The sequence below is a fragment of the Alternaria conjuncta genome, assembly GCF_024043145.1.
Source record: "Alternaria conjuncta strain BMP 0040 chromosome Unknown scaffold_34, whole genome shotgun sequence".
Lineage (NCBI taxonomy): Eukaryota > Fungi > Ascomycota > Dothideomycetes > Pleosporales > Pleosporaceae > Alternaria > Alternaria conjuncta.
This window is the reverse complement of record NW_026250123.1, coordinates 150,195-161,895: the sequence shown is the minus strand read 5'-3', so window position 1 is coordinate 161,895 and position 11,701 is coordinate 150,195. Positions and strand designations below refer to the sequence as shown.

The following is an 11,701-nucleotide window of genomic DNA, read 5'->3' as shown; positions in this document are numbered from 1 at the left end:
ACCAGCGACGGCCCAGACCCAGAATAGCCCGTCGATAGATCTAGATCTCGGCCTGCACGAGCGGGACCTTGCATGTTGCCCCCCATCCCTTCCTTCACGCTCGAGCGTGGAAGAAGGAAGATCACCTCGTCTTTGAAGCTGTCGTCTTGCAAGCTGCCAGACTTCCATCACCGCGCCTCCGCCTCCCCCACCCACCCATCCCTGCATGTTTCCCCCCCCTTCCTTCACCGCTTGAAATCCTACTAAATCAATCAAATTATCCGTGCGACTGCCGTGTCTCATGATTCATTATGCTCTTTTTGGCCCGACCCCAGATGTCTTTTGGCCTGAACCGGGTACTCGGTATAGCAGCTTTCGGGGGTTAATATTAGCATAAAGGTGCGGAGAAAAGCATGTAACCTGCATACACAAATCCTGAGGTCGAGCTTGAATAGACGTGATAGTAGTAACAGGGAAAAAATATAAAGTAGATGCGCAAGTGTGTGTTTGTATTGCTACCGAGTGTGTGTATCGTTGTGTTGCAAATGTATGCTGTGTGTTCTTCTGTTTCCCTTCTCAAGCTAAACTATTGCCGAAATCCACTGCCACCTGCCAGTCTGTCATACTTGCATTCTGCTCCTGTCTGCTCGCCGACTCTAGAATGTCAACAATCTCTCCAGAACCTCCCCTCCATCCCCTTGGATTAAAGAATGAATGGAATTCGTGTGTCGCGTACACTCGTGATGTGCTAGAAGTACGCCCCACAAGAAAAAAGAATAAGTTCGTGTAGAGAAGAAGAAGAAAAAGAAGCAAGAGCGCCGAATGTGCTAAATCGAGAGAGAAGCCGAAACACCCCACTTGTGCAAACAAAGGAAAAAAGCTTAGCAGTCTGATGAAATGCTTGTGTGTGAAACGCCCGAGAGACAACCGGATTACAAGAGGGATATTTTGCGTGCAAAAGACAGGGAAGAAGCAAGGTAAAAAGGAATAAGGCCGTTGGGTGTGGTTAGACCGGCTGAACCACAGCTTTTGGGCAACAACAACAACACCCCCGAACGCGCACGCTAGTAAGACAGGGAGATAGGAAAAAGAGTTGTGGTGATGGGCATCAGCAAGGTGTGAGCCTGCTGGAGACGTTCAGGTCGCGGAGCATGTCAAAGGACATGCCGTCGACGTTGACGCGCTGCTGTGACTCAACGTACACGTCGTGCACGTTGGAGAAGGCGTTGCCCTCCCAAGGCGATACAGCAGTAAGCCGGTTGTTGTGCGGGTGTGGTGGTGTGACTGCCGCAATGACAGCCTGCTTCATCTGCGGGGTGATGGCCAGGCGCTTGCAGTCAAAGTACGAGGACGACGACACCGAAGACGAGGTATACGAAGGCGCTGACGTCGAGGTGAGCTGAGGTTGCGAGGGGCAAGACGAGGAGGGGTAGTCGGCGACGTCCTCGTCATCATCGTGTTCTTCCTCAGGTGAGGAACGTGGTAGTGCTGACGGGTCAGGAAACTTGAAGGCTTTAGCCGTAGTGGGCTCTGACTCTTCCTCTAGCGGCGTCGACGAAAATAGAAACGACGAATTGTGGTGCGAGGTCTCGTAGTAGCCTAGGATGGACGGCGTGAAGTTGCTGCCCTTGGAGTTGGGGCCTTGTTCACTGGAAAAGGTATACTCCGGGAGGGGAAGCGCCTCGTCATCCGTGTCGTCGTCGGTGGAGCTCCACGCCGAGAATTGACTCTTCATCGGCGGTCGCACTGGGGGTATCTCGATGGCCTTTGGTCCATCGGTCTGGCGGCGTGCATTTGGGTTTGGCGACGACGGCACTCGAGGAAACGATAGATCCGGACACGATCGGGGAGAGAGGGATGAGGTGGGGCGATGGTTGGATTGGTACGTCGGTATTGACTTGAGTTGGTTCTTGATGAAAGCGGCAAGGTTAGCGGAATAGTCGCCTAGCGTGGGTGACATATTCCGAGGTTCGCCATCGTTTACATGTGCGACCACGGTCGAAGTGCTGTTATCCGTGGCATCGGATGGCATGCGAGAGTGAGACCATTTTGCGTCAAAGGGAGATTCTTGATCTTGAGGGGTGGGTAGCGCGGCGAGGCCTTCGAGAAACTTGAGGTGGTCCTGGGGGTTGAAGAGACGGTTGACTTCGTCGTCTACGGACTGGTTGCGTCGAGCTCGGCGTTTCCGGACGGCGGCTCTGCCCTCAGCAAGAATAAGGAGTGCTTCTGGGGTTGAGCAACCCAGAGCCTCAACAATGGGAAACGAGTTACTTCTTTGTCTCTGCATGCTGTGTCGGGGGCTCGCCCTGCGAGGGGATGGCGAAGAGTGGTGGGAGTCCATGGTGTATATTAGTCCGGATAGAGCGGGAGAGGTGCTAGTTCATGGCCGCAGAGCCGCGGAGTGAGTCGATGCTGGGAGCGAGGAGTCCTAAATACACAGTGCAGGTTGAGGGCAGACGTCCAGGGGGTGTTGTGACAGTGCTGGTCCACGGAGCAAAAGGAAAAGAGAGTTGCCGCGTGTAAAACGGATGGCAAGGCTACTTTGAAGCCAGAAAAACGGTCGACGGATCAGGTCAGGATGGCATTAGTGGCCCATCTCGCTTCCCAGGCCCCAGGCAGCCCTAGCCCGACAAGAAAATGCTCTCCTATGGGCCCAAGCCGAAAAGTACGAGTTGGCAGGCAGGCGTACGGGCACATGACGTTTACAGCCCTCGACCAGCGACATGGGTGGGTCTTGCACGGCCTTGGAAAAGCGCACACTCAGGATGAACTATGCTGCACCCCTGGATGGCGTGCACCCATCTGCCGGATCCCGCTGGCGTTTCGCAGCGCTGCCCAATGGGGGCCGAGAGGGCGTGCGGCCTGTCATGCGCCGTCTGCTACCGTCGTGGCAAAGCACCGGAATCTCCGTTTTGCCATCGAGGGTTCGCGTTGGAGCGCCTGATGGTGAGAAAGCTCGCAGCCTGTCAGCGGTGGTGGAGGGCCTGCGCAGACGTGCCGCGACAGCCTGCGTGAACCATCGTACCCACATCAAACGAGGCCTGTTGCGTGAGGTCGTGGTGATCATGATCGACGCTACCCTTGCTTTTTTCCCTCGCTGTGCTGTTTCTCCAAGGCCTGATCAGCCCTGCCACTGATGCGTTTGGCCCGACGATCTGTCTCTGACTGGCCGCAGCTAAGATAAAAGTGCGATCGATCAGCACTGGCCGCGCAAGCGAAACTCTGCTGTACATGTAAACGGCGGTTCACGTACCCTCGCGTCGTCGTGATGTAGGAATTACACCTCACCTGCGCTGCATACACGGGCGCTCTCGTAATTGTCCGAGGTGGGTGAATGTGCGCCGTGCTAGAGCAGGTACGCCGAAAAAAGAATAACCGGCCCGACTCGAGCAGACGCGACACTGGTCCGAGGCTGAGCAACGCGTTCGCATCACGAAACCCGCGATAGAGTTGGATTTCCAGGGTCCTGAAGAGTCATACCCTCCGTGCCGATGCCATTTGGTCGGATATCCGGTGCCGTGTGGGATTCGATAGGTCCGACTGTGGCTGCAATACCGTAATCACTGGCGGCCTCCCTCCGATAGCCTCAGCTGTCAGACTGAAACTGTCGCACCGACAATTTACTTTGTACTGCACTCTGCGACTCACTGGTAACCTCGTGAACTCTTAATTCACCCCTCATTTGCTTTTCTCGTCGCCTTGTAAGGCTTCGGCTGCGCCCTGGTGCTCATCTTACCCCCGTCCAAGCGCCGCTTCCTGCCCATGTCGGGCTGTTTCCGCATGCAGCTTTGGTCGCCCGGGCATCAACACCGCATCTTTTTTTTCACGATTGACATCATCACCGCGCTCATGAGTTGTGCGCATGCAGCAGCCTGATCAGCACGGTGCGCTGGATTTGCCCGAACAACTCCTCTGACATGCGAAACCACGACGCCCCGGGCCACCGTCCGAGCCTCGCCGCCGTCGCTACCAAAAGGGCTGCCTGCCCAACGGCGGCGCCTTCCCGGATTGCTTCACTTTCTCGCTGGCACCTGCTTGCATGTCTGTATCTCCAGTTGTTTCACCACCCTCGACGGCAGTAGCCCCGCAGGAGGTATGCCATTGTGCGACAATCCCATCTTCGATCCCCCACCACCTCTCACCACCTCACCATCTACTGCGACACCTACCCGCCCATCTAACTTTGCATTCTCACCCCATCTCACGTAATGCGTTCGACCGCATCCTAGGGCACCATCACCACACCCCCCGCCGGTCCTTTTTCCTAGAGTCGGCACGATCCGACCAACCCATGCTATTCGGCAATTATATCGCGGGCCTTGTCATTCTCTCGGTGCTACCTCTGCTTTTTATCCTGGCGCGCTTCTACTCAAAGCGCACGCGACTACTGCCATGGACTATTGACGATACGTTTTTGGTGTTGGCCCTGGTATGGCCTGACCCCTTTACAGAAGGCACTCTCTAACCACGTCGGGTAGCTCCTTCTCTACGTGGTGATGGCAATGTTTATTGTTTGCGAGTCGCTCACGTCTGCCATTCATACCGTGTTGCTAATGCGACGAAGCGATGGCTGCTAGTCTTGTCCGTCAACACATGATGACAGCTCCAATGGCGGACCTCAAGCGAACGCTGATAGTAGGAAGCGATGCTTATTGTGAGGCAATAGCTCATGCCTACAGATACTGTGGCTCTTCCGGCTTCCCCTAGCCATCGGCATGGCCTTTACTCGATGCGCGATCCTCATTTTCTTCATTCGGACCTTATACACCAGGACATACAGCTGGTTGAGATACGGTGGTATTGTCAAACCTTACACATCCACCAGCATCCGGTATCCACGTGTTTATTAATCCGAACCATAGCTCACTTTTGTATCATCACGGCAATCGCCTTGGGACTAGCGTCTGTCATGGTAATCGCGCTCCACTGTCGGCCGATCAAGTACAACTACACAATACCCTTCGAGAATCCACGACACTGCTTCCGGTTGAGGCCAAGTGTGATCTGCATAGCAGTGCTAGGAGTAGTCCTGGATGCTGTCATCTGGTGTCTCCCACACTATGTGGTCTGGCATCTAAAGCTGCGCCTCTCCCACAAGGTGGCTGTGTCGGTCATATTCGCTTTCGGATTGTTGTACGATCAAGAACCATCCACTCTCGGCCATGGCTGATAAGGGTAGCAACATGTTCATTGGTGCCTTTCGCCTCGACGCACTAGCCGGTGTCGCCTATCAAGGCGACGTAACATACGGCATGGGCAACACTTTGATGTGGGCAATCGCACGGATGAGTACGGCGATTATTGTAGCATGTCTGCTTCATCTACGTCCGCTGTTCGATTGCGTTCTGCCACGCCGGCTCATCCACCTCAGCACCCGCAGATCAAAGACTCAATCCAAAGTCTCTCAGGTCTCAGCTCAGTCTGTACTCGTTCCTCCGATCATCCAAAGCAGAGCTGGATCCATTGTTGTCACTACGCAGATCGCTGTTCAGCCCGGTTCGCCAAATCTGTTACCACCTCCACCACCGCCGATAGACATCGTGGATGGGCAGCTCGACCCCTTGGGCCCGATATTCCACGTTGAGCCAGGACCTGCGAAGCGTGCGAGGATAGTGTCGTACGATTGTGGTGTGTCGCCGCGTGGCTGTGGCCTTCCTTACTGAGCTGAGGCTGATGTTGTGTGTTCCTACAGATGCTCACTGTTGCATGCACTTTGCTTCCTCCCCGCATACCTAGTTTGGTACTTCTCTGGGTGTCTGAAGCCCGACAATATGAGATAGTTATTCTTCAAGTGTTAGGACGTACGTGGACCATCCAGCCGCCGCCAGCTGAATAATTCGCTCGTCCCTCAAAGCTGTGACGCCTTCAAATCTCTTCTTGAAGTCCTCATCCGTTGCTAGACCCAACTGGCCCCTGCTGTTGTCTCCCGCCACGAACAAAACTCTTTTGACCCTTCCTTCTGTCTTACACGTTTGGGCTGCCACTAGGATGTGGCCATGACCAACCGCTACCTCATACACCTTTGCGTCCTGACCATCTATCCGGACGTCCAAGCACTTGACAAACCCATCTTCAACGTCATCAGCACTGATGCCTGTTACCAGTGCGCTCGTTTCAGGATTGCCATTCAGCACGTCCAATTCTCCATTTGACCCAGGACATGCCTGACCCCATAAGAAGAGTTCGCCGTCCGAGTCGAAGGCCGCGCTCATGTACCCGCCCGATGCCACCTTCGTGACGTAGGTCATCTCAAGGTAAGGCACGGGCGCAATGTCTAAAGCACCCTCATACGGTCGGCCCAAGCACTTCTCATACCTCGGATCCCTTGTCTCCGTCCAAACGTGCCCGTCGACGTCTAGCGCAGTCATCGTCGTAGCATTCCCAACGCACAGCGGGAATTCGCCAAGTTCGTAGGGAAGGACCGTTCCTCCGGTCCCCTCACCCATCTCACCGGCCTCAAGATAACGCCGGAAAGCCGCAAAGTCTTTGACCCGCACCACCGACTCCACAGCCGCGGAACGATGCTCAACGTAAACCAGTACATGCCCCTCACTCCCGATCTTCACGTCCCTCACGATCTCAACTTGATCGCTTACGGTGAAAGTTTGTATGTCTGGTACGCCATTGTCCTCGATCTCAACATCGGTACCAAACATGACGACCTTCTGATCCGATGCTTTCCGGTCGATGTCCTCCCCACTCTTGTCAGTCAACACATACCCCCTCAATCCATCGTGCATCGTGCTACCAAAGAAGATGATCTCGCTTCCATTATCGCGATTTGGACCGAGGGGAATCGCTCGTTTCAGATCGCTGTCGCTGGTCAAGTATTCTTTCTGAGCAGCCGTGAGGCCTGTGCCCATGTACCGGACGTGTGGTTCCCCAACACCATCACCACTACCACCATTCTTATTCCCCTCTCCATCATCTCTATTCCCATGATCGACTGGATTGCTGCAAGCGACCACAGCGTCGCACCAACCCGCCCAAAGCACTCTGATGCTCTGTGCCTGCAAAATACACCCAGTGCTCCCCGCGCTAGTCCCAGGGCGAGCACCCTCGTGTTTCACACCAAAAGCGTACAGCCGCATAGTGCGATCCCGACTGTTTGCAGCGACGAACAACAAACAAGCGCAGAGAAAGCAAGCTGTTCGAAACAGAAAGTAGAAACGAGGCGAGAACGACAGAAGCAACGCGGCCGTTGGGATCTGTAACCAGTGTTGTCGATCGTTTACGCCTCTTCCCGTGTCGATCTGCGGGCGGCACGTGGGGTTGGGTTGGGGGGTGTGGGTGGAGGTGTTACCGTACCAAACATTTACCGTGTCGCGTAACGTGTTGTGACAGATCCTTGGATGGTCCAGATGGGTCTTAGCGTCGACGCGACGCGACGCGCATTAGAAGATTCGAAGACGGCAGGACGCAGGACGCGTTCGTTCATCCCTAGCGTAGGCGCGTACGTACGCGTCCTTCCAAGCTTCTGTTCAGTGGTCGACCCCGAGTGCGCGCGGAAATCTTAACCTGAGCGTCCCACACACGGTGCGCTTTGTCTGCAGTGTCTGTGTTTCCCACGATTAATCTTAATTAAAGTTGTCAGTTTGGTAGACTTTCGCAAACGACTGTAACAGTGACAGCGCGGGAAGCGGGTTGCGGGAACCGTTTTCTTTACTTTGCGCTTCGCTTCGCATTGCCATTGCTGATTGAGTTCGAAACATTGCCCGTTCCTCCATCATCAACGGGTCCCCCAACTACATGTGGGATGACGTAGAACGGTGTGTGGGGAAATTGCGATGACAGCAGAGCCTCAGGAATATGTCACTGCCTTAGGTGGCGAACTACTAATCAAGGACGTGGACATTGGAAGATAGGAGGGGAAGTTGGAAGGATTGAGTTAGGCGCCCTACTATCCTACTACGTACGACAGCAGACAGCACAATGCCAACCATGTCAATCCATCACGCGCGCATCATCATGCAAGATACGCGAGCGACATCCCAATCTCCTCAAATCCTTCGACCTATACCAACTGCGTCATCTGCCGCTTATTCTGGAGCTTTCCCCGCAGGCCCGCTTCCTTGATCTCGTTTATCATGCCCAGGTGAAAGTGGCCTGTTCGCATCGATAGGAGGACACGAGACGAGACGAGAAAGGAAGGAGCGAACCGAAACCGACGAACCCCCTCCTCTCGACCATGAATTGGATTAGACGAGGACCCAATGCCACTTGGTCATGCCTAACCGCTGGAAGAAGGAAAACAGCGAGTTCTTTGGTACGAGGCCGGCGTAGGTGGACTGCCACCATGAGGCGAAGGTACCTGCATTGATTCCGCGTGTTAGCGCTTTATTTCAAGTCAAATTCGTTTATCCCCGTTCAATTCGCTTGACATTTCCGTGTCCTTTCCTTCCAACCGCTTTTCTGAGTCACGAATCTTTCTTTTTGCTTTTTGTCGAGTTCCACGGAACGTACTGTCGCATCTCCATCCCCCGGATTCCCAATGCGCCGGAAACGAAGGGGAAGTAACACCCATACTTTCATACTTTCACACTTTCACACTACACGTACCTTCAACCGGCCCCAATTCCGCAAAACCAAGCGCTTCCAACACCCAAGGCGCGACGATAGCGAGGACGCCCAGGGCAATGACGGTGCACATGACGGGGTGTTCGATGACGAAGCCCTCGATGCTTTGGGCGGCTTCCCAGGCTTTGTCGCAGGCGGCGGAGATGGTGGGACCGAGGTGCTCGTGCGACGCGCGGAGAGCGGTGGTGAGTCGCGAGAGGACGTGTTGGGCGAGGGTGGTGCGCCAGCCGGAGGTGCCGACGAGGGCGTCCAGGTGCATGCGCAGCTGGGCGCCGGTCAGGCGGGTGGTGAGGAGTTTTTCGACGACGTCGTCTGCGATCTCATCTGCGACCTCGTCCGCAGGGTGGGCGTCAGAGGTAGCGGCGGAGAGCAAGGCGACTTTCTCGTCGGGGTAGGTGTGGTGCTTTGGCTCCTCGGCGCCGCAGGGGAAGCAGGCGAGGATTGCTTGGAGTCGCGCCATCGCCATGTTGACAGCTGCTTCGGTGGTAATTGATTGAAGATGTGGTGGTGGTGGGTGCGATATTGATATGTGTTCAGGCTTAGCGCTTGTGGCACTGCTGCGCCGCAGGAGCGGTGATGGTGAGAGTGACACAGAGCTGCCTCGCCCAACCATTTTTCGAACGCCACAGTTTTGCGACGCAGAAGAGTATAGGGAGGTAGGCTGCAAGGCTGCGAGCAAGGCACACTCTCATCTGTTAACAAGCCTAAGGACGATGTAAATGCAGTACAGCAATCTTGCCAGATCTTGTTGAGCGCTTCTATCAGGTACTGCCTCTGGCTTGCAAGTCACAGTATGAAGCAGTACATCTCACGGAACTTGACTTCTACCGAGCTCATTTCGCGCCGCTGCCGCCGCCCGTCCAGTCTTGTGCAGTCTTTTTCTATTGCGATAGAATGGAGATGGAACAATGAGCTTTTGGCGGTAGGTTGCTTGATATGGCACTGGCACGATTCCATGCCCCAAGGTAAAGGTGACTCTCGATAGGATCAAGGTCGCGTACACACTTGCCATGTTTGTTCCGCTGGGCACTTGCCATGTCGTCTGATACTCTCTTACCGCACTTGAAACCGCTCAGCTGCTCTTACCTTTACTTCGTCTTGCAGCACCCTAGTTGTTTATAACTACCCTGTGGCCACTACTCTGGTCTACTCGACCACCTCTCGTTCGTCACTCCAACTTCTCACTTCACACGGTCTGGGAAACATTCGGATAACCCATCTCACAACTCCCTCATCAATCACTACACAAGATGGGCGGCCACGCCTTCAAAGGACTGTATTGTCCTCGGATCTCCCCAGCTGTCTACGAAAAGGTCAAGGCAGAGACGAAAGCTGCGCTGCAGACTGTCTTCGCGCAAGTCGTGGTACCGACTGAGATGCCCGGCAAGGTATGCTTGGATATCCGGTATGCCGTTTCCTTACTAACACGAACAGGATGACTACGGCGACGTCGACTTCCTAGTCTGTTCACCTCTAAATTCCAAGGGTGACACCACCATCGACACATTCCCCTGGCAAAGCACTGTTTCTCTCATCAAAGACGTCCTCGACACCACCCATGGGCGCCAGGGCTATCTTACCCCCGACTGCATGTACTTCGCCATCGACTCGCCCCATGGTGAAGAAAACTACTTCATTCAGATCGATGTCAAGGTCTGCTTCAAGCCGGAGCTGTTTCACTGGTGTCACTTCGAGCTCAACTACGCAAGCAACAGCAAGATGATCGGCAGTATGGTTAAGCCGCTGGGTCTTACCATGGATCCTGAGGGTATACATGTCCGTGTTGAAGAGATGGAAGAGACGAATTTTCCTGGTAGCATGGTGTGGGTTAGCAAGGATCCGAAGGATGCGCTGAGGATTGTGGGATTGGATTGGAGGATCTTGAATGGAGGATTCAAGACTAAGGAGGAGAGTAAGTTATTGATCTGCGCTATTCGTGAGTTCCACTGATGGTATCTACAGTCTACAAGTACTTGGCTAGCTCCTGGCTCTTCCACCCAGGCCACTTCGCCGCACGACTGGCTGAGGAAAAGTACAACGATCGCCTCGAGGACCGCGCACCATACTGGACACACTTCATCAAAGAATGGGTTCCACAGCATTACCCTGGCTACCGCCACATCCAGCACAACACAGGCCCAGAAGAGGACGACAGCAAAGCCATCGAGCACGTTGAAGAAGACTTCCCAGCATGGCAAACCCGTACCAGAATAGCTGTCCGCAACAAAGTCTTCACCATGTTCCCCCACATCGCAACCGAATACTACACAAAACGCGCCGCATGGGTCAAAGAGCGCGAGGAGCAGAGACTGCGCGAGCTCGTCACCCAAGCCATTCCAACTGGGAAGAATGGCTGGAGCAGCGACGTACCCGTTCCAACCATCATCATCAAGCATGCACAGCCCATGACACCCGATCTCGAACCCACAGCTACAGGCGAGATAACACCGCCGTTGACACCACCGCTCACACCCGGCTTACCGACCAATGCCTCACCGATCTCACGGAGCGCCCTCGTTTTTCCCCCCTTCTCTCCATCCACCACCGAATCCCCAAACCCAGCCCTATACGTCGACGTCCTCCCGCACACACCACCCCTCCCATTCTCCCCCTCCCCACCTTCACCCAACATGTCCGCCGCCGCAAAACTGCTCTGTCTCTTCCGCTGGACACTCTTCTGCCCCTCCACTGGAACTCCTTATCTCGCCACCGTGCCGCGCGAGAAGGACTTCACGATGGCGTGGACAGATGCGCAGTATGCTGGAGCTACGGATGGGGTGCTCGTGCGGTGGGCGGAGAAGGTGTGGTGGAGTGTTTGGGTTAGGCAGTGCGTTGTGAATTATCGGGGGATGTGGAAGAGGAGGTTTGAGAAGGACGTTAAGAAGGCGGAGAGGAAGGGTGTGGTTGAGAGTGAGATGGTTGGAGGGGAAGAAGTGGAAGGGAAGGAGAAGGGAGAGGTGAGTGTGGTAGGAGAGAGGGTGGAGAAGGTTAGGGGGAGGTTGGGAAGGTTGAATGAGGGCTTGATGGGTTTGGTTTGGTGAGTCGGGTTGCAGGGTGGTAGTGAGGGATGGGTATGGTTAGTTCTGTGCTTCTGTGGGATGGGGATGGATTTGGAATTCGACTAGGATTTATCCGGGATATCACA

At 54.8% G+C, this 11,701-nt stretch overlaps 4 protein-coding genes across 4 annotated transcripts; 1 reads left to right on the top strand and 3 right to left on the bottom strand.

Annotated features, from left to right (window-relative positions):
- Positions 1-1,087: 1,087 nt before the first annotated feature.
- J4E85_011401 (uncharacterized protein) lies at positions 1,088-2,320 on the bottom strand (the record flags this gene model as incomplete). Its single annotated transcript, XM_051475604.1, has 1 exon — positions 1,088-2,320. One exon carries the CDS (start codon positions 2,318-2,320, stop codon positions 1,088-1,090), a length of 1,233 nt encoding a protein of 410 aa, XP_051320619.1.
- Positions 2,321-5,759: 3,439 nt separating this feature from the next.
- On the bottom strand, positions 5,760-6,842 carry J4E85_011400 (uncharacterized protein; the record flags this gene model as incomplete). Its single annotated transcript, XM_051475603.1, has 1 exon — positions 5,760-6,842. One exon carries the CDS (start codon positions 6,840-6,842, stop codon positions 5,760-5,762), a length of 1,083 nt encoding a protein of 360 aa, XP_051320618.1.
- A 1,335-nt stretch (positions 6,843-8,177) lies between these two features.
- On the bottom strand, positions 8,178-9,022 carry J4E85_011399 (uncharacterized protein; the record flags this gene model as incomplete). The annotated part of the gene is made up of 2 exons (XM_051475602.1): positions 8,178-8,290; positions 8,539-9,022. 2 exons carry the CDS (start codon positions 9,020-9,022, stop codon positions 8,178-8,180), a joined length of 597 nt encoding a protein of 198 aa, XP_051320617.1.
- Positions 9,023-9,806: 784 nt separating this feature from the next.
- On the top strand, positions 9,807-11,597 carry J4E85_011398 (uncharacterized protein; the record flags this gene model as incomplete). The annotated part of the gene is made up of 3 exons (XM_051475601.1): positions 9,807-9,944; positions 9,991-10,468; positions 10,519-11,597. The coding sequence occupies 3 exons, from the start codon at positions 9,807-9,809 to the stop codon at positions 11,595-11,597; spliced, it is 1,695 nt and encodes a 564-aa protein (XP_051320616.1).
- Between the last annotated feature and the right edge of the window lie 104 nt (positions 11,598-11,701).